The 22726-nt window shown below is 41.0% G+C and overlaps 1 protein-coding gene and 1 long non-coding RNA gene across 6 annotated transcripts in view; one reads left to right on the top strand and one right to left on the bottom strand.

Annotated features, from left to right (window-relative positions):
* Positions 1–42: 42 nt before the first annotated feature.
* LOC100663900 (phospholipase DDHD2) overlaps positions 43–22726 on the top strand; it is an 87619-nt gene continuing 64935 nt past the window's right edge. For 2 of the 5 annotated variants that reach the window (XM_064272807.1, XM_064272806.1), the window contains exons 1-2: positions 43–371; positions 19434–19541. In XM_064272807.1, coding sequence (XP_064128877.1) covers positions 102–371; positions 19434–19541 — 378 coding nt within the window. In that variant the 5' untranslated portion in view covers positions 43–101. The remainder of the gene's footprint in view (positions 372–19433; positions 19542–22726) is intronic. The other 3 variants (XM_064272808.1, XM_064272809.1, XM_064272810.1) reach the window with 3 other exon arrangements.
* Positions 3012–7087, bottom strand: LOC135228254 (uncharacterized). The gene is made up of 2 exons (XR_010318648.1): positions 6211–7087; positions 3012–6111 (listed from the first exon to the last, which is right to left on the bottom strand). It is a non-coding gene; the product is annotated as an uncharacterized LOC135228254 (long non-coding RNA).

Here is a 22726-nt window from a genome sequence, read left to right as displayed (position 1 = left end):
CGTCCTACCCCCTTCACTGCTCTCCATTCCCCTTCTCTTTCAGGCGCCTGCGCAGTGGGCCGGCCTTGGGGGGCGGGAAGCGCTTCGGGGCAGTGGAGCCCATGTCGGCCCTGAGGCGCACGGGCTACGGCCCCAGTGACGGTCCGCCTTATGGCCGCTACTACGGGCCTGGGGGTGGAGATGTGCCCGTGCACCCACCTCCGCCCTTATATCCCCCTCGCTCTGAACCTCCCCAGCCTCCCATTTCCTGGCGGGTGCGCGGGGGCGGCCCGACTGAGACCACCTGGCAGGTAGAAGTCGGAGGAGGCGATGGCTACTATCCCTCTGGGGGCGCCTGGCCGGAGCCGGGTCGAACTGCAGGAAGCCCCCAGGTAAGCTTTGTATCTGTCTCTGGGGGTCCGGTGGGAGGGTCTTTGGGGGTGAGGGCTCTTGGAGTTGATGTATCTCCGGGGTTCGTTAATGGATCGTTTTATTTTCCTTTTGGGGGATTGGAGAGACGGAGACTGGGGCCATCGGTGGGAGGGATGTGCTTGTGTTGTTTGATCCTCCTTTTCTGTTTCGACCATAATAAATGTAGCTGTTACCAATGAAAAGGAAAAACGGTCTTGCCCTGCCTGCCAAGGGGTATGTCGCCTGGGATTGCATTGGGCTGGAGTGACCCGGCTCTGCACTAACAATTTATCCTGCGTGGCTCGGCAAGCCGGTCTTAGGAAGGGAAGTGGCTGCAGCCCCCGCTGTCACTCAGCAGCCCCTCCCGTGAGGAAGGACGTGAAAGAGAAGGAGGGATCTAGGCATTTAGCCCTTTGCCCTCTTGCTTTGCCCGGGATTGAATCACGAATAATCAGTATTGTAAAGCATCTTTACGTGGATTGTTTTATTTAATCTTCATGGCAACTGCGAGGTAAATGTCATTACAGCATCCCTGTTTAACGAACAAGGAACAGGAAGCGCTGACAGGCTAACTCACTTGCTTAAGATACTCCGTGTTCTGCTGAAAATATACTTCTGTTTTGTTAATGCATTATTCTCAGTAGAGGATTGTCGCTATATTGTGATGGCACACTTCTCTTTTCCTTCAAGTGGTTATAACGTTCTCAGTTGGTGAAAATGTGATAGTGAAATCCTCATATTGCTGGTGGGAATGTAAAATGGTGCAGTCTCTTGGAAGACAGTTTGGCAGTGCCTCAAAAAATTAAATATAGAATTACCATATCACCCAGCAACTCCATTCCTAGGTATGTACCTCAAAGAAATGAAAACACATAGCCATACAAAAACTTGCTCAGGAGTGTTCACAGCAGCATATTCGTGATAGCCCAAGGGTGTAAATAACCCGAATGTCTATCAGCGGATGAATGGATAAACACAATATGATATATTCCTACAATGGAATATTATTCAGCCATAAAAAGGAAGATATGTGCCACGACATGGGTGAACCTTGAAAACATTCTAAGTGAACGGAGCCAGACAAAAAGGACCACATATTGTGTGATTCCATTTATATGAAATGACCAAATCCAGAGAGACAGAAAGATTAGTGGTTGCTAAGGGCTGGAGGGACGGTTGTATGGAGAATAATCGATAATGGGTACTAGGCTTTTTTAGGGGCGGGGTGGGGTGGTGTAGGGCAGGATGGGTGGGTATGAAAATGTTCTAAAGTTAGATACTGGTGATGGTTGCACAACTCTAGCCGGAAACCATTAAATTGTGCACATTAAAAGATCGATTTTATGGTATGTGAATATATAGCAATAAAAAAAATTGTGTGAGAGAAAACATGCAGTGAAGGTTTACTGTGAAGAAAAGTCCATATTTTCTCTGCCTAAATCTGGATAATTAGACTGTGGGAGTTTTATCCCGTTGTAGAATGATAAAATGCTTAACTAAAAACCAGACCAAAGATCTTTTGAAGGTAAAGAGGAGAGGACCACTGAACTGAGGACTTCTTATTGGGCTTGCTGTATCATACAAAAGTCTGTTTTCTGCTTGTAGGGTTAGGAAAGTGCTGGATAGACTAGGGAAGTTGAGATTTTAGCATTGTGTGGGGAATTGTCAGGTAGGGTTAGAGTACCTGCACAGAAGGTAGGTGCTGGAGTAGTTGGAGATAAAGCTGGAAATGTGTAATGGGCATTTATAAGCCATTAAAAAAGTTTGGACTTTACCTTTCAGGTTGATAATTCTGAAACTTTCAAAGTACAGGAGAGTAATTTGTTACAAAGGAATAGAATACAAAAGATATGGGTGTTGTCACAGGTGTTGCAAATGTTTTTCCCCCAGTTTGTTTGCTTTTTCTACATTTTTATACAGTGAAACCTGTAAGAGCGGAAACTTAATGGGACTGCCTTGTTTTTCCGGGTCTCACAGGTTTTCTGCTGTTGACAGAGTGCAGTCTTACCACTTTTCTATTGCTTGTTTTAGTGGAAAATATTTGCGTTTTCCATCTCTGACAGGCCTCTGCCTTATACAGGTTTCGGCTTTTGGAAAGTTTTACCGTACAATATAATCAAATCTGTCAAACTATTAAAAAAAAAAAAAAGTGTAGGAACCGTTGAAAAGCTTGGCACTCAGGAAGTACAGTCCATGCACCAGAAGCGTCAGTAGCACGCCTGCTCCAGGTTTACGGAATCAGCATCTGCATTTTGGTAAAACCTCCAGGTGACTCATACGTGTTAACATCTGAGCAGCTTTGCTCTAGAGAACTTAATATATTGAGACAGTGTTGCACTGAACCACAACAAAGACGTGACTCTGTATTAATATACTCGAATATGGCAGGGAAAAAAATGGGAAGTCTCTCTCCCTGTTTTTTTGTTTTCGTTTTTTAAAGAAATAAACTTTTTTTCTTTACCCGATTAGCTATACTTGCCTAAACTAACTGCATCTACATCACCTAAAAGCTTGTTGGAAATGCTGTATCTCGGGCCTGGTCCCAGACCTACTGAATCAGAAAGTACAATTTAGAAAGATCCCTAGGTGATTCATATGTATAGAAAAGTTTGGGAAGCTCAGTTGTGTGTGTATTTTTTTTTATAGAATTTTTTTTTTTTTTTTTAAAAAGAGCAGTTTTAGGTTTACAGAAAAATGATGCAGAGAGTACCAAGTTTGCATGTGCCCCCTCCCCCTGCACATCATTTCTCCTGTTAACATCTTGCATTCCTGAGGTCTGTTTGTTACACGTGATGAATCAATGTCAGTATCAATACATTATTACCTAAAGTCCGTGTTGTTATTAGCTGCCTTTGAGTCAGTCCCCCCAGCTTAAGGCAAGCTCATGTACAAACACTGCCCAGTGCTGCGCCATCCCCATGATCAGTTGTGGATTGGAAAGTTTGGCTGATTTTTGGAAGTGGATTGCCAGGTCTTTCTTCCTAGTCTTAGTTTGGAAGCTCCACAGAAACATGTTCAGCATCATAGCCTCCACTGACAGACAGGTGGTGACTACGTATGAGATGCATTGGTTGAGATTTGAACCCAGGTCTCCTGTGTGGAAGGCAAGAATTCGACCCCTGAAGCACTGCTTCCGTATAGTTTACATTAAAACCAGTTGCCATTGAGCTGACACCAGACTCATGGCAACCCCATGTGTGTCATAGTAGAACTGTGTTCCACAGGGTTTTTAATGGCTGGTTTTTGGGAGGTAGATCACCAGCCCTTTCTTCTGTAGTGCTCAGGGTGTACTTGAACCTCCAGCCTTTCGGTTAGCAGCTGAGCACGTTAACCATTTGCACTGCTCAAACCAATAAAACCAAACCATTTGCCATTGAGTCAGTTCTGACTCATAGCCACTCCGAGTGTGTCAGAGTAGAACTGTGCTCCATAGAATTTTCAGTGGGTGATTTTTTGGAAGTAGATTGTCAGGCCTTTCTTTCAAGGTGCCTCTCAGAGGATTCAAGCCACCAACTGATTGGTTAGTAGCAGAGCACTTACCCATTTGCACCTCCCAGGGACTCCTAAAATCAGGTGTCATTGAGTTTATTGTGACTCATGGTGACTCTATGCATGTTCACTTTTTGGGTTGTGTGGTTCTATGGGTCTTCAACAATGCTTACTATCGTGTCCGCAATTATAGTACTATACTGAATGGTTTCGCTGCCCTAAAAAGGCCCTACAATCCAACTCTTTATCCCTCCCTCTCTCCCTGACTTCCTGGCAACTACTAATGTTTTCACTGTCTTTATAATTTTGCTTTTTCCAGAATGTGATATAGCTGGAGTCATATAGTATGCCCCTTTTTCAGACTGGCTTTTCTGACTTAGCAATATGCATCTAACGTTCCTCCTTATTTTTTCACGGCTTGATAGTTCTGTTCTTTTTATCACTATAAAATACTTCACTGTATGAATGTATTACGTTCATTTATCCTTTCACTTTCCGACGGACATCTTGGCTGCTTCAAGTTTTTGGCAATTATGAGTAAGGCTGGTATAAACATTTGTGCAAGTTTTTATGTGGACTTAAGTTTTCATTCCATTTGTGTAATTACCTCTGAGTGAGATTGCTGGATTGAATGCTTGAACTGTGTTTAGCTTTCTGGAAGCACTGTTTTTTAAAAAATGGAATCTTACTAAGAACCTCAATATATATAAAACAAATAAAATAGTGTTTAATATAAATTCGTAAAATACTTCTAAATTTATTTTTTAGTATCTAATGTTGATTAGAGAGTCCAGTGAGGCTATTTTGGGAAGTAAAATAAAATTAAAACTAGAGTAAAGAAGAAACCAGTTTTTTTTTTTTTGTTGTTTTTTCTATATGAAGAAAATATTGATTCCCAGGGATTACTTGGAAAAAATAAAAGTTTTCTTAATAGCTCTACCTAATGATCTCTGCACACTTGAATTTAATTGGAAGCTTAGGAAGAGTAAAGTAGGAAAGTTTCATTTTAAATTGAATCCCTAATCTAAGAGCTACTTGTAGTTATGATCACAACTATAAAAATCACACAAGAAGCAACTGTGCTGGGTTGAGTAGTGTTCCCCCCAAAATTCATATCCACCTGGATCCTCAGAATGTGACCTTATTTGGAAATAGGGTCTGTGTAGTATAATCAATTAAGATGAGGTCAGAGGGGATTAGAGTGGCCGTAAATCCAATGACTGGTGTCCCTATAAGAAGGCCATGTGATGATGGAGGCAGAGATTGGAGTGACACAACTACAAGCCAAGGAACGCCAAGGGTTACCAGCAACCCCCAGAAGCTAGGAGACAGGCGTGGAACAGATTCTTCCTCAAGCCTCTGGAAGGAACCAACTCTGCTAACAGCTTAATTTTGGATTTCTAGCTTACCGAACTGTGAGAGAATAAGTTTCTGTTGTTTGTAGCCACCCATTTTGTGGTAGTTTGTTGGAGCAGCCCTGGGAAACTAATACAATAACACCCAAACCTAAAAATGCCAAAGTTTCTAAGATAGGTTGCATACTTAACTACAATTGCATGACTCACCCTTACACAGTGATGAGAACAAAGACTAAGACGAGGTATGTGAGACTTGTCTGGCATAAATGATTGTGACGAATGTATTCTGTAATTTGTACATATGCATGCCTAAATTAAAAAAAACAAAAACCTATTACTAATCAATGACACATTTACAGGAAGTTCTCATATGCACAGAAAGTCTGTACAAAACCGAGTTAACCTGTAGCACAAGGTAAGGTGTGGTGATCACCAGCGTTCTCTTGACAGTAAGATGCTACTGAAGCAGGGAGGCGCAGACTGACACCATTGTATTTTAGGACAATACTGCTGGCAGTGTGAGGAGTAGATTGGAGGAGAGGTGTATTCGTTATCTATTGCTGTATAACAAATTACCCCACACCTTTATTATCTCCAACAGTTTCTCAGAGTGAAGAACCGGGGAGTGGAGTGGCTTAAGGTGTTTCACGAGGTTGCAGTCAGTCTGTTGGCTAGGGCTGCAGTCACCTCACGGCTTGACTGGGGTGTTGGCAGCCCTCAGTTGTTCACTGGTTAGGGCTGGAGGACTTGTTGCTTACCACATGGACTTCTCCATAGGCTGTTTGAGTGCCTGTGACGTGGCAGCTGGCTTTTCCCAGAGCGAATCATCCAAGAGAGTGTACCAAGACAGAAGCTGAAGTCTTCTTTTGTGTAACTTGGAAATATTTGTAAAACACAGGAAAAAAAAAAAAAAATGTAAGGAATTATATAACCAATACTGTAGCCATATACTCACAACCCTTAAAACACTCACCTTTTGTTATATTTGCTTCAGATCTTTTTTCCTACTAAAAAGTAAACATGCAATAAAGTTAAATTTACCTTTGCTCTCAGGATCATGCCCCTCCCTCCCCAGAGTAAATTGCCATAAAAATACGATGTCCTTCCTATATGTTTAAAAAATTTATTTATTTATTTTTGCTGAGAATATATACAGCAAAAACACAAAAACACACACCAATTCAACAGCTTCCACATGTACAGTTCAGTGACACTGATTACATTCTTTGAGTTGTGCAGCTATTCTTACCCTCCTGAGTTGTCCCTTCCCCATTAACATAAACCCACTGCCCCCTGAGGTACCTGTAGGTCTTTTGAGTTGCTGTTGTCAGTTTGTGCTGGTATAAATAGTTCTTGAAAGAGCATAGTACTCAAGGCAGAATGTAGAGACCTTTTTTTTTTCTTCAATATTTTATTTAAAAATTTCAAGTATAAAAGAGTTGAAAGAATTGTACGGTGAACACATGTACTCACTACCTAGATGCTATAATTAGCATTTTACTATACATATTTGCTTTATCACATATCTATCTATCTATCCATCCTTTTTTTTTTTTACTCATTTCAAAATAGGTTGCATAGATCTGAAAGACATTTTTGAAGGTAGAATTGGGAACACTGAAACTGTAGCCCTTGGGAGTAAGGGATGAGGAAGGAACAGAAGATGATTCTAAGGTTTTGGTATTTTATGTAATAGGAATGAAACGGAAGGGGAACAGGTTTTTAGGGGCAGATGAATTTTATACCAGAGGAGCTAGTGATTGCTTAAGAGCCCACATAACCCGTTGCTGTTGAGTCGATTCCAACTCCTGGTGACCCCATGCGATACAGAGTGTAACTGCTCCATAGGATTTTCTTGGCTGTAGTCTTTACTGAAACAGATTGCCAGGACGTTCTTCCACAACACTGCTGGGTGGGTTTGAACTGCCAACCTGTTAGGTTAGTAGTTGAGAGCAAACCATTTGTACCACCCAGGGACTCGTGGTTGGATAAGAGACGGAGCTTAAAAAAAAATAAACTTGTTAAGGGTTTTTGTGCTGTCTTGATTTCATTTCTACTGGAAACCGGATAGTCATGGTGGTTACCGTGTGCCAAACTCTGGCTGCATTGTATGGGATTGATTACAGAGAGGTTTGTAATTTTCTGTTTTTGGTTTTTTCTTTTTAATGTTGAATTTTAGAGTCATTGTGGTGACTGGGCGAAGTTGTCTCTGGGAACAAAACAACAGTCTGGGGCTGGGGAGTGAGATGGGGGATGGAGATAATGATTTAAGAATCATCAAGTATACCCATAACTCAATTACCAAAGTGGGTAATATTGCCAGGGAATATCTTTGAGGGCCTAAAGTAGGGGGCAGAGAAAGGGTCCAAAAGAAGACAGTGAGAGAGAATACTTGGGAAGACAGTAGAAAAATCAGGAGTTGTGCATTGCAAACCAAGCAAGGACACAATTATTTTGGAGGTAAATCATATGAGACCTGAAAAGAAGTTGTTGAATTTGTCAATAAAAAAGATACTGTTGATTTCAGCGGTAGGAATTTAAAATAGTATTAAATTAATGAATGGAAAGTTTGGATGAAAAGATAACTAGTATAAAGTATACTTCGAGAAGTTTGTTAGTAAATCCTCCAGGATTAAGGGAAGATCTTTTAGGATTAGGAAGCTTGAATATGTAAGCAGGAGAACGAGCTAGTAGATTTTAAAAAAAGAAAAGATGTGAACAGAAGGATTGAGTATGTTTTGTGGGGAGAATGGGGTTAAGCAGTGAGGAAAAGAATTGAGAAACCTTTTCTGAGAATGAAGGGAGAAAAGTTGAGAGTTGGAGGCAGGGGACATTGAAGGCATTTCTGGTTATTGGTTTCCTCTCTTGATGAAGTAGGTGTCTGGGTCATCTGAGAGTAAGGGCAGCAGGATGGGATCAGCTGGAACTTCATATGGTAAATGTTTGAAATAGGTGCTAAGGGAAAGGAGGAATTGCAGGGTAACATCAAAGAGACCCAAATGATAATGAAAATAAAAATTTGTGGTGATGGTTAATATAAGAGCATGGAGTGGAATATATAACTATAAAATGATTTGTTATATATTCTTGTAATTATCTTTCTCCAATTCTTTTTAAAAATAGAAGCACATCTGTAAATGGGGTATATATGGTACCATCACAACTGAAATGCCTTTGCTGTTAGATTTGTTTGGGTTTGGAGTTATTTTTGGGGGTCATGTTGGTAAGCCACTTTGTAAGTTTAATCATAGATTCACTTCTTATATCATTATTTAGTTCTCAGGTAAAAAGGAAAGGCATTGATTCAAGCCTTCCTCTGAGATTTAGGTACTTCTCAAGAGAGAAGATTAATAAATTAATTATCCTGTAGCATAATTTTAATCAAATTTTCTTTGTCATAAAAGTTTTAATTCACATTATTAACATTTGTGAAAACCTTTTATCATCTTAGTCTAGTTTGTATTTCACACAACTAATAAACAGTTTGGAAAGAGTTAGGCACATGATAAAAATGGCAGCTTAGTTTGTAGAACAGAGTTTAACTTCCAACAGCTTCCTATGAAACGAATTGCTGTTTCCTAGAATTAGTGTCCTGTTAGGGGTGTGGTGCTGGCAGACTTTCATTGTTACTGGGGATATTTTTAGATTTGTCCTATTTTGTCCAAAAGGACTTAGGAGATGAAGACAACTTTTTTTTTTTTAAGACTTAATGAAATTAATAATTTTTACAGCTTCATTGAAGACGATCTTTTTTTCTTTTTACTATAATTTACATACAGCAAAATTCACCCCTTTTAGAGTACAGTTCTGTGAGCCTTGACAGATACAGTCATGTAAACTACAACCACAATCAAGACATAGATATTGATCCAGCTTTAAAAAAAAAAAAAAAAAGATGTCTAGGATAAAATGGAAGACTTAATTTCCATTCATCTCTAAGCCCCATTGAAATTACAGAAAAGGAGTTGTGTTTCTCCTTTTTAAAAAATATTGTTATGAATTCGTTGGTCTTAATATGTATATATTCAGTTTTACTCAATTGCAGCTATTCTTTTCGATGTTTAAATGATCTCATATTTTGCTAATGGAAGCTACTTTTTTGTTGACTTGTAAGTCCTTTGACATGACCCACTGATTTTTGATAGTTTCCTTGATTTCTGGTATAACAAGGTGTCTCAGGCTCATTTTGTATATGTTCTGTCACAAATATATAATCTACTATACCTTTAAGAAACCTTGGTTTGTGTGTGTGTATATATATAATTTAATGGAGAATTATATTTACAAGCTGTGTAAGTAAGGAAGGACCCAGGCAAGAAAACAGTGACCCTGTTAGTTCTTTTAATAGAGAAAATTTAGTTGATGAAATTAGTTAAACAGGTATTGGGGATCCGAAAAGGTAAAATGGAGGTAACTGCAGGAAGCACTACAACTCCTGGATCTGGGGGAATAAAGGCGAGAGATTCGGGTTATTAGAACTTAGAAATCTGGAAGAAGGGCCTGGTGATGCCGGCACCCGGAAGGAAGCACTGCTTGGCTGGCCCAGATAGCCTTGAGGGGGTTCCGGGACAGCCACAAGGAGCTGGAGACAGGAGCTGACTCCTGTTGCCGGGGTAAAGGGCATGGCTGGGCTGACGGACAGGAACGGTAAACAAACAGGAAGGAACGGGTCAGTTCTTCCCCTCGGCCAGCCTGGCGCCCCCTGCTGACGGAACCAAACAGGAGGCAGGCTGGCGACCAGTTGCCACTGAGCAGATGTCAGCGTGGCGCGCCCTGGTGTGTCAGAGCGGAGCTGGGCTCCGTAGGGTTATTAATGGCTACTTTTCCAGAAATAGATGGCCAGAACTTTCTTCGGAGGAGCTTCTGGGTAGATCCGAACCTCCAAACTTTTGGTTAGCAGCTGAGCACATTAATTATTTATACCACCCAGGGACTTTGCAGATTCATGGCCCTGCATCACAAAACGAAATACAGAGTGGTATGTTTGGATTTGAGGGACAATAGCTTAATAACAGATGGTGACCTACAGGTGACCCTATAGGGTAGAGTAGAACTTCCCCATAGCGTTTCCAAGGAGCAGCTGGTAGATTTGAACTGCTGACCTTCTGGTTAGCATTCGAGTTCTTAACCACTACGCAACCAGGGCAACTAGTAACTGATACAGAAGTTATTACTGGGTACTAGGTGTACTAATTGCTATTGAGTTGTCATTGTTTCTAGACTTTTTTACTACTTAAAAGATGAGCTATAAAGTATTTTTAAAATAGAAAAATAAATGAGTTCATACGTGTATTCAAATTTACCATGATAGGACTTTTACTTCTGTGATTTTATGTATCACTTTTATATGCAAACTCTTGGCTCATAACTATTAAAGTAATTAAAAATATTTGCCCAATCTTACAATAATATATATATGTGTTCAAAATAATGACAGCTTCCACTTTCCCCAGCAAAACTGGTGAAAATGATTTTAAAAACAACCATTTAAAGTCTCTAGAAATGGTCCTAAGAGCATACAGCAGATGAAGAAGCATTTATTCAAGAAAATCTACTAAAACTCAGTAATAACAATGACAGTCAGTGGTATTTAAACCAAGATCCACTCCTTCCCCCCTACCCACACCCCAGTTCAACAAGACAGAAACTCTACTCCAGACTGGTACAGCCAAAACACAGGGCTCTGTCTCCTTCCAGCTCTCAGTTGGAGGGCTCTCTTCTCCAGAGGAGACGATATCAGGATTTCTCATCTTGCCCTCAGCTCCCTTTTACTGAGACTAAGTTCCAGGAGAGTGTGGTCAAGAGGTGGGGCTGGTATGTACCGCCCAGCTCCCACTCAAGGGATGAAGGCTCTATTTTGGGCATGGTGCCGCTGAAAATACTGGGGCCCTGATGGCCCCTGCCCTGGCTCATAAGGTTCCATGCTGGGAAAGACAAGCTGAGAAGACTTGAGCCTGCTGCCTGCCCCCTGCCTCCCACTCCCAATGCTTATCTCCTAAAGTAGGAGTGTCTCTCAGAAGTATGCTAGTGTCCTCACCTCCAGCTCCAGAGCCTGAATAACAATGGAAGTTGTGGTGAAAGGCTGGAGATTGGTACATTTATTGGAGATAACAGGCTAAACTATAAAGCAGCTAGTTTGCCAGTAGTAACCCAGGAAAGAGACAGCTGGGAGGAGTCCTCCTGAAGTCAGAATAAATATCAAACACTAAACTTGGAACTGTCCCTTCAGACTAAAGAAAAAACCAAACCTGTTGCCATCAAGTTGAGTGGATTCTGACTCATAGCAACCCTATCGGACAGAGTAGAACTGCCCCATAGAGTTTCCAAGGAGTACCTGGTGGATTCAAACTGCTGACCTGGTTAGCAGTTGTAGCTCTTAACCACTACACCACCAGGGTTTCTAATCCCTTCAGAACCCATTGCCATCAAGTCGATTCCAACCCATAGTGACCCTATAGGACAGAGTAGAACTGCCCTATAGAGTTTCCAAGGAGCACCTGGTGGATTTGAACTGCCAACCTTTTGGTTAGCAGCCATAGCTCTTAACCACTATACCACCAGGGTTTCCTAATCCCTTCAGAGGAGCTTCAGTTTCATTGGATCAGTCTGTGAAGCAGTTGCCACAGGGCATTGTTGAAAACAGTCGTGAAATCAGCCAGCGATTGTTGGAGCTTTATAGCTGGGTGTGGTCAGGGAAAGAGGCAGTCAAAGAAGGAGAGCCCTGTCAAAACCATTGTCATCGTGGTGTGACTGTGGGCATACCGAAGGCTGTGCCCCCTCAGGAGCAACATCAGAGGCCTCATACTGTGGGGGAGGGAGTGTGGAGGGAGGGGAGACTGGTAGATTAGACTTCACTAAAATAATCCCGCCAGTAATTAAATAAACAAGCAAATGACAATAACAAGCCCCAGAGAGGGGAGACCAGTACCTAGAGTTGCAGTAATAAAACCAAAAAACAAACCCAGTGCCATCGAGTCAATTCCAACTCATAGTGACCCTATAGGACAGAGTAGAACTGCCCCATAGAGTTCCCAAGGAGTGCCTGGCGGATTCGAAGTTGCTGTAATAAAAAAAAAAAAATAGATTATCAAAAATGGTCAGATTTAACATACATTATAAATATGTTCAGAGAACTAAAGAAAACCATGATTAAAGAAGTAAAGGAAGGTACGATGACCTGAAACCCATTGCCATCCAGTCGATTCCAACTCATAGCAACCCTATAGGACAGAGTAGAACTGCTCCGTTGGGTTTCCAGGGTTGTAAGTCTTTACAGAAGCAGACTGCCACATCTTTCTCCCATGAAGTGCTGGTGGGTTTGAACTGCTGACTTTTTGGTTAGCAGCTGAGTGCTTAACCACTGTCCCACCAGGCTCCTTAGGTATGATGACCAGTTACATCAAATGAGAATGTCATTGAAGAGATAGAAATTATAGAGAGGAACTAAGTGGAAATTCTGAAGTTGAAAAGTTACTGAAATGAAAAAATTTACTAGAGAGGCTCAACAGTGTTTTGAACTGGTAGAAGAAAGAATTATAAACTTGAGGATAGATGGACAGAGAACATTATCCAAAGAACAGAGAGAAAAAAGAATGAAGAAAATGAACACAGCCTCAAAAAAATGTAGGACACCATTAAGTGCACCAACCTATGTGTAATGGGAGTACCAAAAGGAGAGGAAAAAGAAAAAGAAACAAAAAATTTTGAAGAAATGGTGGCTGAAAACTAAACCATTTCACTGTAAAATGTTAGTCTGTACATCCAGGAAGCTCAAAAAACTCCAGATAGGGTAAACACAAGAAAGCCACAGCACGTCATAGTAAAAATGCTGAAAGCCAAAGACAAGTAAGACAATATCGAAAGCAGCAAAAGTAAAATGACCTTACAAGAAAACCCTGATAAGATTAACAGCTGAGTTCTCACCAGAAACAATGGAAGCAGAAGGCAGGGAGAGGGACAACATGTTCAAAGTTCTCAAAGGGAGGGGGGTCGGAAATGTCAACCAAGCATCCTGTATCCAGCAAAGCTGTCTTTCAAAAAATGAAGGCAAAATAAAGACATTCCCAGCTGAACAAAAACAGAATTTGTTGCTAGCAGACCTACCTTACAAGAAATAATAAAAGAAATTCTTCCGGCTAAAAGCAAGTGACCCCAGACAGTTATTTGAATCCACATGAAATAACAAAGATCACGAGAAATGGTAACTTATGTAATTATAAAAGACAGTATAAATGCCTATTTTTTCTTTCTTAGCTGATTTAAAAAGCAGTTGTATAGAATATGTGCATCGTGTATAATTGGGCCCATAACATGTAGAAGTATAATATATTTGCTAATAACTGCATAAGGAGGTGGGTGGTAGCAAAAGCGTATTGGGCTAAGGAAGCTACTCCAGATGAGAACTTGAACAACAGAAATAACCAGGAGATCCAGAAATGATAACCAGGAAGGTTAATATAACAAAAGCTATAGATATCTCTTTGCGCTCTCTTCTCTCAGCTTCTTTCAAAAACAAAATTATATAAGGTAATAATTATAACAATGTAATATTCCATTTGTAACATTTAGAGATGTAATATGTATAACAATGTTGCAAAGAGGAGGAAAAGGGAATAGAGCTATATAGGGGCAACATTTTTGTATCTCACTGGAATTAAAAAAAAAAGTTAGCATAAATCTGATTCTGGTCAGTAAGATGTACATGGTAGCATCTCAACCGCTAAAGAAATAACTATAGCGGCATTAGCATCTTTAGCAACCACTAAAAAAAAAACTGAAATAGTAAAAAAAAATCGTTAAAGAAATTAAAAGGCTACATTAAAAAATACTTTATACAAAAGAAAGTAAAGGAGGAATGGGGGGGAAAGACATGAGATAGAGAAAACAAAGGTAAAATGGCAGATGTAAAGCCAACTGTATCGATAACATTGACTGTGAATGGATTAGACAATATAGTCAAAATGTAGAGATTACTGAACCAGATTAAAAAAACAAGATCCAGCTACAGGTTTCCCCCGCTTAGAGTTTGCCTTACGCCATTTCGCTTTTACAAAAGACCTGCTTAGGACCTGTTTTCACTAACCAAGAGAAACCGGAAGAGGATTTTCGCTTTTTGGAAAGAAGATGTAAAAGCAAAACTAGCATTCCTATATGTAAACAGCGGTTGGGGGGGTGCGCGCCCCACTGATGGTGGGCTCAGTAGGTGAAAACCAGGTTAGCCATGCTAGATTGGTGCCAGTCCCCCGCGATCGTCTCGGTAGCTTTGGGGGTGCAGTAGACCGGAAACTTGAAGTGTGACGTGTTTGAAGGGGGCCGCAGGCCCGGGTTGCGGTCCAGGGTGCTATAGTCCAGGCTGGTGGGGCTGGGAAGCAAACCTGGTGAGAAAACCCAGCAGCTCCTCTCCCTGATGCGACCATCTCCTCCTCGCCTTCTTCCGCCGCCACTCCTTCCTCCTCCTCATCCTCCAGCTCCGGGTCCTCTGTCGGCTGCGGTGCCTGCCACCCCCTTGCCCAGTGGCCCCTGGGCACACTCCACTGGTCCCTGGGCAGCCTGCTCTGCGAGGACCATCCTCCACAGCTCCCACCCGAGTTTTATGTGTTATTTGGTGTGATTGGTCGGTTATTTTTTGGTCTGGGAATGCTGAAAAATTTTCCCCATATAAATTAGTGGTAATTCTTTGTTTTATGCCACTTTGGCTTCTGAATGGTTTTATAGGAACGCTCTACTTTGGGATAGCATGATATATGCTGTCTCCAGGAGACACACTTTATATCATATATTTGATAAGGGACTTGTATTCAGCTTATATACAGAACTCTTACAACTTAATAGAATAAAAAGACAAATTACCTAATTCAAACAATGGGTAAAGGATCTGAATATACATTTCTCCAAAGAAGAATTACACGTAGCCAACAAGCACCATCGCAAGATGCTCAGCATTGTTAGTTGTTGTTGTTAGGTGCTGTCAAGTCAGTTCTGACTCGGCAGTCCTGTAGGACAGAGTAGAATTGCCTCATAGGATTTCCAAGGAGCGGCTTGTGGATTTGAACTGTTGACCTTTTGGTTAGCAGCCATAGCTCTTAACTGCTATGCCACTATGGCTCCCGTTAGTTGTTTTTGTTGTTAGCTGCCGTCTAGTTGGTTCCAACCTATAGCGACCCTATATACCACAGAATGAAACACTGCCTGGTCCTTGGCCATGCATGCTCCCAATCACTGTTATGCTTGACCCCACTGTTGCACCCACTGTGTCAATCCATTTTGTTGAGGGTCTTCCTCTTTTCCACTGACCTTATACTTTACCAAGCATAATGTCCTTCTCCAGAGACTGATCCCTCCTGACAACATGTCCAAAGTATGTAAGACGCAGTCTCTCCATCCTTGCTTCTAAGGAGCATTCTGGTTGTACTTCGTCCAAGACAGATTTGTTCATTCTCTTGGCAGTACATGGTATATTCAATATTCTTTGCCAACACCACCATTCAAAGCTGTCAGATCTTTGGTCTTCCTTATTCATTGTCCATCTTTCGTATGCACATGATGCGATTGAAAATACCAGGCCTTGGGTCAGGTGCACCTTAGTCTTCAAGGTGACATCTTTGCTCTTCAACACTTTGAAGAGGTCCTTTGCAGCAGATTTGCCCAATGCAGTGCATCTTCTGATTTCTCGACTGCTGCTTCCATGGCTGTCGATTGTAGATCCAAGCAAAATGAAATCCTTAACAACTTCAATCTTTTCTCCGTTTATCGTGATGTTGCTTCTTGGTCCAGTTGTGGGGATTTTTCTTTTCTTTATGTTGAGATGTAATCCATACTGAAGGCTGTGGTCTTTGATCTTCATTAGTAAGTGCTTCAAGTCCTCTTCACTTTCAGCAAGCAAGGTTGTGTCATCTGCATAACGCAGGTTGTTAATGAGTCTTCCTCCAGTCCTGATGCCCCATTCTTCATAGTCATTAGGGAAATGCAAATAAAAACCGTAATGAGATAAAAATTCACAGTCCCTGTTGTTGTTAGCTGCCATTGAGTCCATGCGAAATGGGATGGGACCATTGCAATCATAGGATTGTCATTGGCTGATTTCAGAAGTAGATTACCAGGCCTTTCTTCCTAGTCCGTTTTAGCCTAGAGGCTCCACTGAAACCTGTTCAGCACTGTAGCAGCACCGTGCCTCCACCGACGGACAGTTGGTGGCTGTGCTTACGATGCCTTGGCTGGGAACTGAACTCAGGTCTCCAATATGGAAGGTGAGAATCCTACCACTGAATGACCACTGCCCCCTAGGATGGCTGTAATAAAAAAGTCAGATAATAACAAGTGTCGATGCGGGTGTAGAGAAATCAGAACTCTTATACACTGCCCTAGGAATGTAGAATGGTGCAGTGGTCTTGGAAAATAGTCTGACAGTTCTTCAAATGGTTAAACATAGACTTACCGTATGACCCAGTAATTCCACTCCTAGGTAAATACCTAAGAGAAATGAAAACATGTCCACACAAAAAGTTGTACATGACTGTTTATAGCGGCGTTTTTTTTTAAATTTTTTTATTAACTTTTATTGAGCTTCAAGTGAACGTTTACAAATCAAGTCAGACTGTCACATATAAGTTTATATACATCTTACTCTGTACTCCCACTTGCTCTCCCCCTAATGAGTCAGCCCTTCCAGTCTCTCCTTTCGTGACAATTTTGCCAGCTTCCAACTCTCTCTATCCTCCCATTCCCCCCTCCAGACAGGAGATGCCAACACAGTCTCAAGTGTCCACCTGATATAATTAGCTCACTCTTCATCAGCATCTCTCTCCTACCCACTGTCCAGTCCCTTTCATGTCTGATGAGTTGTCTTCGGGGATGGTTCCTGTCCTGTGCCAACAGAAGGTTTGGAGACCATGACCGCCGGGATTCCTCTAGTCTCAGTCAGACCATTAAGTATGGTCTTTTTATGAGAATTTGGGGTCTGCAGCCCACTGATCTTCTGCTCCCTCAGGGGTTCTCTGTTGTGCTCCCTGTCAGGGCAGTCATCGATTGTGGCCGGGCACCAACTAGTTCTTCTGGTCTCAGGATGATGCAGGTCTCTGGGTCATGTGGTCCTTTCTGTCTCTTGGGCTCTTAGTTGTCGTGTGACCTTGGTGTTCTTCATTCTCCTTTGCTCCAGGTGGGTTGAGACCAATTGATGCATCTTAGATGGCCGCTTGTTAGCATTTAAGACCCCAGACGCCACATCTCAAAGTGGGATGCAGAAATGTTGTTTTTAATGATTAATGCAGTGCCATCCCTTTTCAATTTGTCATTCCCAGAATAGTAGACCATATGATTGTCCAACTCATAATGGCCAATACCAGTCCATTTCAGCGCATTAATGCCTAGAATGTTGATGTTTATGCATTTTATTTTGTTTTTGACAACTTCCAGTTTTCCTAGATTACTTAGTACATTCCATGTTCCGATTATTAGTGGATGCTTGCAGCTGTTTCTTCTCATTTTGAGTTGTGCCACATCAGCAAATGAAGGTCCCGAAAGCTTTACTCCATCCATGTCCTTAAGATTGACTCTATTTTGAGAAGGCTGCGCTTCTCCAGTCGTATTTTGGTTGCCTTCCAACCTGAGTGGCTCATCTTCCAGGACTATACCAGACAGTGTTCTGCTACTATTCATAAGGGTTTCAGTGGTCAGCTTTTTTCAGAAGTAGACCACCAGGTTCTTCTTCCTAGTCTTACTCTGGAAGCTCCATTGAGACCTGTCCAGCATGGGTGACCCTGTTGGTATTTGAAATAACAGTGGCATAGCTTCCAGCATCATAGCAGCACTCAAGTCACCGGAGTACGACAAACTGACAGATGCGTGGTGGATGAAAAAAAGAAAAAACGAGAGTGTGGCAAAGGAAAGAAGTGGAGTATTAAAAATACATGTGCTTTAAGTAAACTTTAGTAGTAACATCTTCCAAAGTTGTTGAGGTAAGTGAATACTCAATATTAGTAAAGAACCATAATTGTTCGCACTAATTAAATTAGTACTGATAGGAAGGGTCATTTGAGAGAAAGGGAATCTAAGGTCTCCGGTTTTGCTAATCATCTTTGGGTGTGTGTGTGTGGTAAATATATAGGTAACAAAACATTTGCTACAATCTTTTATTTTTTTTTGTTGTTGAGAATATACACAGGAGGACATACACAAATTCCACAGTTTCTACATGTACAATTCGGTTGACATTGATTACATTGTTCAAGCCGTGCAGCCACTCTCACCGGCCTTTTCTGAGTTGTTCGTCCCCAGTCAGCATAAACCTACTCATTTGCCATAATTTTTACATGTACAGTTCAGTGATATTACATAGGTTCATTATGTTGTTCAACCATGACCGTTTCCGAATTTTTCCACCACCCTAAACAGGAGCTCAGTGCCCACTAAGAGTTGTCTTCTTTCCCCCTTCTTCCCTCCCACCCCTGGAAACCACTAATAAACATTGGTCTCTATATGCTTACCATTCTAGATATTTCATTTAAGTGGGATAATACAATATTTGTTCTTTTGTGACTGACTTATTTCACTCAGCGTAATGTTTTCAAGGTCTAATCATCTTAAAAACCCCAGTGCCATCGAGTCGATTCTGACTCATAGCGACCCTATAGGACAGGGTAGAATTGCCCTATAGGGCTTCCAAGGAGTGCCTGGTGGATTCGAACTGCCAACCCTTTGGCTAGCAGCCGTAGCACTTAACCACTACACCGCCAGGGTTTCCATCTAGTCATCTTAACATGGTAGAATTCTTTACCCCAGTGATACCTGTGAGAGCTGGAACTCGCCAGGATTGCCCTGTTTTTCCAGGTCTCCCAAGTTTTCCACCCTTCATACGGTGCATCTTACCACTTTTCTATCACTTGTTTTAGTCGAAAGTATTTGCGTTTTCCTTCTCTGACAGGTTTCTGCCTTACCCAGGTTCCGACTTTTGCAGGTTTTACTGTGTATCATTTCATGTGGTGGCATTAGACTAGTATGTAAGAACAGGCTTTCACTAGTCAATAATTGCTTTGTTCAAGGCATGTGGTTTATTATGTAATATGTTTATATCGACTTAATAATGAGTGGTTTTATAGTGGGGTTCTATTGCTTTTTACTAAAATTTATACTTGCCTCTTAACATGTCAGAACGATATAAAAGCACTATTTAAAGTGTGCCTGTTTTCCTTTTTTCTATAGGAGCAGCCACCATACTCCAGCTACAATTCTAGCTATTGGAATTCTCCTGCCCGAACTACAGCTCCTTACCCAAGTACATATCCCGTAAGACCGGAATTGCAAGGCCAGGTATGGTCTAAAATGGACGGACACTTTCTGAAGTCTTTCTTTTCTTTTTGTTTAAACTGGTTACATTCCCTTTTTTTTTTAATTGTGATTTAGGTGAAATTTATAGGGCAAATTCGTTTCTCATTCAAAAATGTATACACTAATTGTTTTATGGCACTGGCTGCAATCCTGCATTGTGTCAGCACTCTCCCCCTTTCCCCTTCCACCTCTGGTTCACCATGTCTGTTTGTCCAGTTTTCCTGTCCCCTCTGGCCTTCTCATCTTTGTTGCCGGGCAGGTGTTGCCCATTTGCTCTTGTATACTTGGTTGGTTTAAGAAGCACGCTCCTCACATGTGTTATTGTTTGTCTTACAGGCCTGCCTAATCTTTGCCTGAAAGGTGAGCTTTGGGAATAGCTTCAAGTCTGAGTTACAGTGTTGTCTGGGGGCCATATTTTTGGGGGTTCAGCCAATCTCTGTCAGGCCAGTAATTCCGGTCTTTTTCTGTGAATTTGACATTTGTTCTACATTTTTTCCTGCCGTGTCAGGGACCCTCTATTGTAATCCCAGTCAGAGTGGCAGCTGGGCACCATCTAGTTCTAGTCTCGGGGTCATGTAGTCTGTGTTTCACGTGGTCCATTAGTCCTTTGGACTAATTGCTCCCTGAAGTTTTTCTTTTTTTATTGTGCTTTCGGTGAAAGTTTATACCTCAAGTTAGTTTCTCATACAAAAATCTACCAGCCGCTCTAAACCACTGCACAACCAGGGTTCCTCCACAGGTATAAAAAAAAAAAACCCATTGCCATCGAGTCAATCCCTACTCATGCGGACCCTATAGGACACAGTAGAACTGCCCCATAGGGCTTCCAAGGAGTGCCTGGTGGATTCAAACTGTGGAGTTAGGATTTACAACATGTATTTTGGGGGGACACAATTCAAGCCATGACATCTTTATTAGATATAGTCAAATTGCTTTTTTTTAAATTGTGCTTTAAGTGAAAGTTTACAGCTCAAGTTAGTTTCTTATACAAAAATTTACACACACATTGTTATGGGCCCCTAGTTGCTATTCCTATAATGTAACAGCACACTCCTTTCTACCCTGGATTTCCCGTATCCATTCGACCAGCTCCCGTCTCTTTCTGCCTTCTCATCTCGCCTCCCGACAGGAGCTGCCCATTTAGTCTCATGTAACTACTTGAACTAAGAAGCACACTCTTCACGGGTATCATTTTATTTCTTATAGTTCAGTCTAATACTTGTCTGAAGACTTGGCTTAGGGAATGGTTTTAGTTCTGGGTTAACAGAGATTACAGGAGCCATGTGTTCTGGGGTTCCTCCAGTCTCGGAACATTAAGTCTGGTCTTTTTACTCAATTTGAACTTTGCACCCCACTTTCCTCCTGCTCTGTCAGGGACTCTCTGTTGTGTTCGCTGTCAGGGTGGTCATTGGTGGTCTAGTTCTTCTGGTCTTAGGCTGATGGAGTCTCTGGTTTATGTGGCCCTTTTTGTCTCTTGGGCTAATATTTTCCAAGTGTCTCTGGTGTTCTTCATTCTCCTTTGCTTCAGGTGGGTTGAGACAAATTGATGCATCTTAGATGGCCATTCACAAGCTTTTAAGACCCCAGATGCCACTCACCAAATGGGGATGCAGAATGTTTTCTTAATAAGCTTTGTTATGCCAGTTGACCTAGATGTCCCCTGAAACCATGGTCTCCCGACCCCCACTCCTGCTACTCTGTCCCTTTAAATGTTTGATGGTATTCAGGAAACTTCTTAGCTTTTGGTTTAGTCCAGTTGTGCTGACTTCTCCTGTATTGTGTGTTGCCCTTCCCTTTACCTAAGATAATTATTTTTTATTTATTTATTTTTTTATCTAGTTAGTGAATACCTTCTCCCTCCCTCATAACCATCAAGGAATGTTTTCTTCTGTGTTTAAACCTTTTCTTGAGTTCTTATAATAGTGGTCTCATACAATATTTGTCGTTTTGTGACTAATTTCACTCAGCATGTCTTCCAGATTCATCCATGTTATGAGATGTTTTGCAGATTCATCATTGTTCTTTATCATTTTGCGTAGTATTCCACTGTGTGAATATACCATAATTTGTGTATACATTCGTCTGTTGATGGGCACCTACGTTGTTTCCATCTTTTTGCTGTTGTGAACAGTGCTGCAATAAACATGGGTGTGCATATATCTATTCATGTGACAGCTCTTATTTCTTTAGGCTATATTCCAAGGAGTGGGAGTGCTGGACCGTATGGTAGTTCTATTTCTAGCTTTTTAAGGAAGCGGCAAATCGATTTCCAAAGTGGTTGTACCATCTTACATTCCCATCAGCAGTGCATAAGTGTTCCAGTGTCTCCAAAACCTCTCCAACATTTATTATTTTATGTTTTCTGAATTAATGCTAGCCTTGTTGGGGTGAGATAGTATCTCATTGTAGTTTTGATTTGCATTTATCTAATGACGGCACTGGGTGGTTAATGACTAATGATTGTGAGCATTTCCTCATGTATCTCTTAGCTGCCTGGACATCTTTGGTGTGTTTGTTTTGTTTTTTAATTTTATTTTTTTGCTATTATAGCCAAATTACTCTTCAAAATGGTTTTACCAATGGGGAGTTTTTTTTAAAGTCACCCATAATTCTGCCTAACAAAGCAATAATTGTCAGGTTTGTATATTTTCTTCCATTTTTTTTTTTTATGTAGCTAGCATATTTCTATCATTTTTAAAAATGCATACTTGCACTACATACTTTTTTTAGCAGTTGTATTTAAGCAGTGTTCAAGTGAGTCTGCAGAATTTTATATCCAGGTCAGAATTCTCGATAAACTGACATTCTCTGCAGAATTTAGTGTTAAGACTACCATAAACTATACTGATCTGATTCTCCTGATGGATTGCAAATTCTCAAATACTGAGTTCAATTCTGTTCTAATTTACCAGTGATACGGAGGCCAAAATAATGGAAATAAGGTTCTTTATGGACTTGAATAATTAATTCATTTTTAAAAAAGCATCATGTTCCCTTTTTTTCTTCATTATTTGTTGATGTAATCCTTTTAGATTGCGTTTAAGCTAGGAGAATTTTTATTAAAGTTAGAACAAAATTTGCTTGTTTTACTTAAGGAAAATATACATGTAATTGGTTTTCCATAATGTTTATATATATATAGGAACTTTAGGATGATATTGATTAGA

This window comes from Loxodonta africana, chromosome 19 (genome assembly GCF_030014295.1).
Source record: "Loxodonta africana isolate mLoxAfr1 chromosome 19, mLoxAfr1.hap2, whole genome shotgun sequence".
Classification (NCBI taxonomy): Eukaryota; Metazoa; Chordata; class Mammalia; order Proboscidea; family Elephantidae; genus Loxodonta; species Loxodonta africana.
This window is presented reverse-complemented; position numbering and strand designations above follow the sequence as displayed.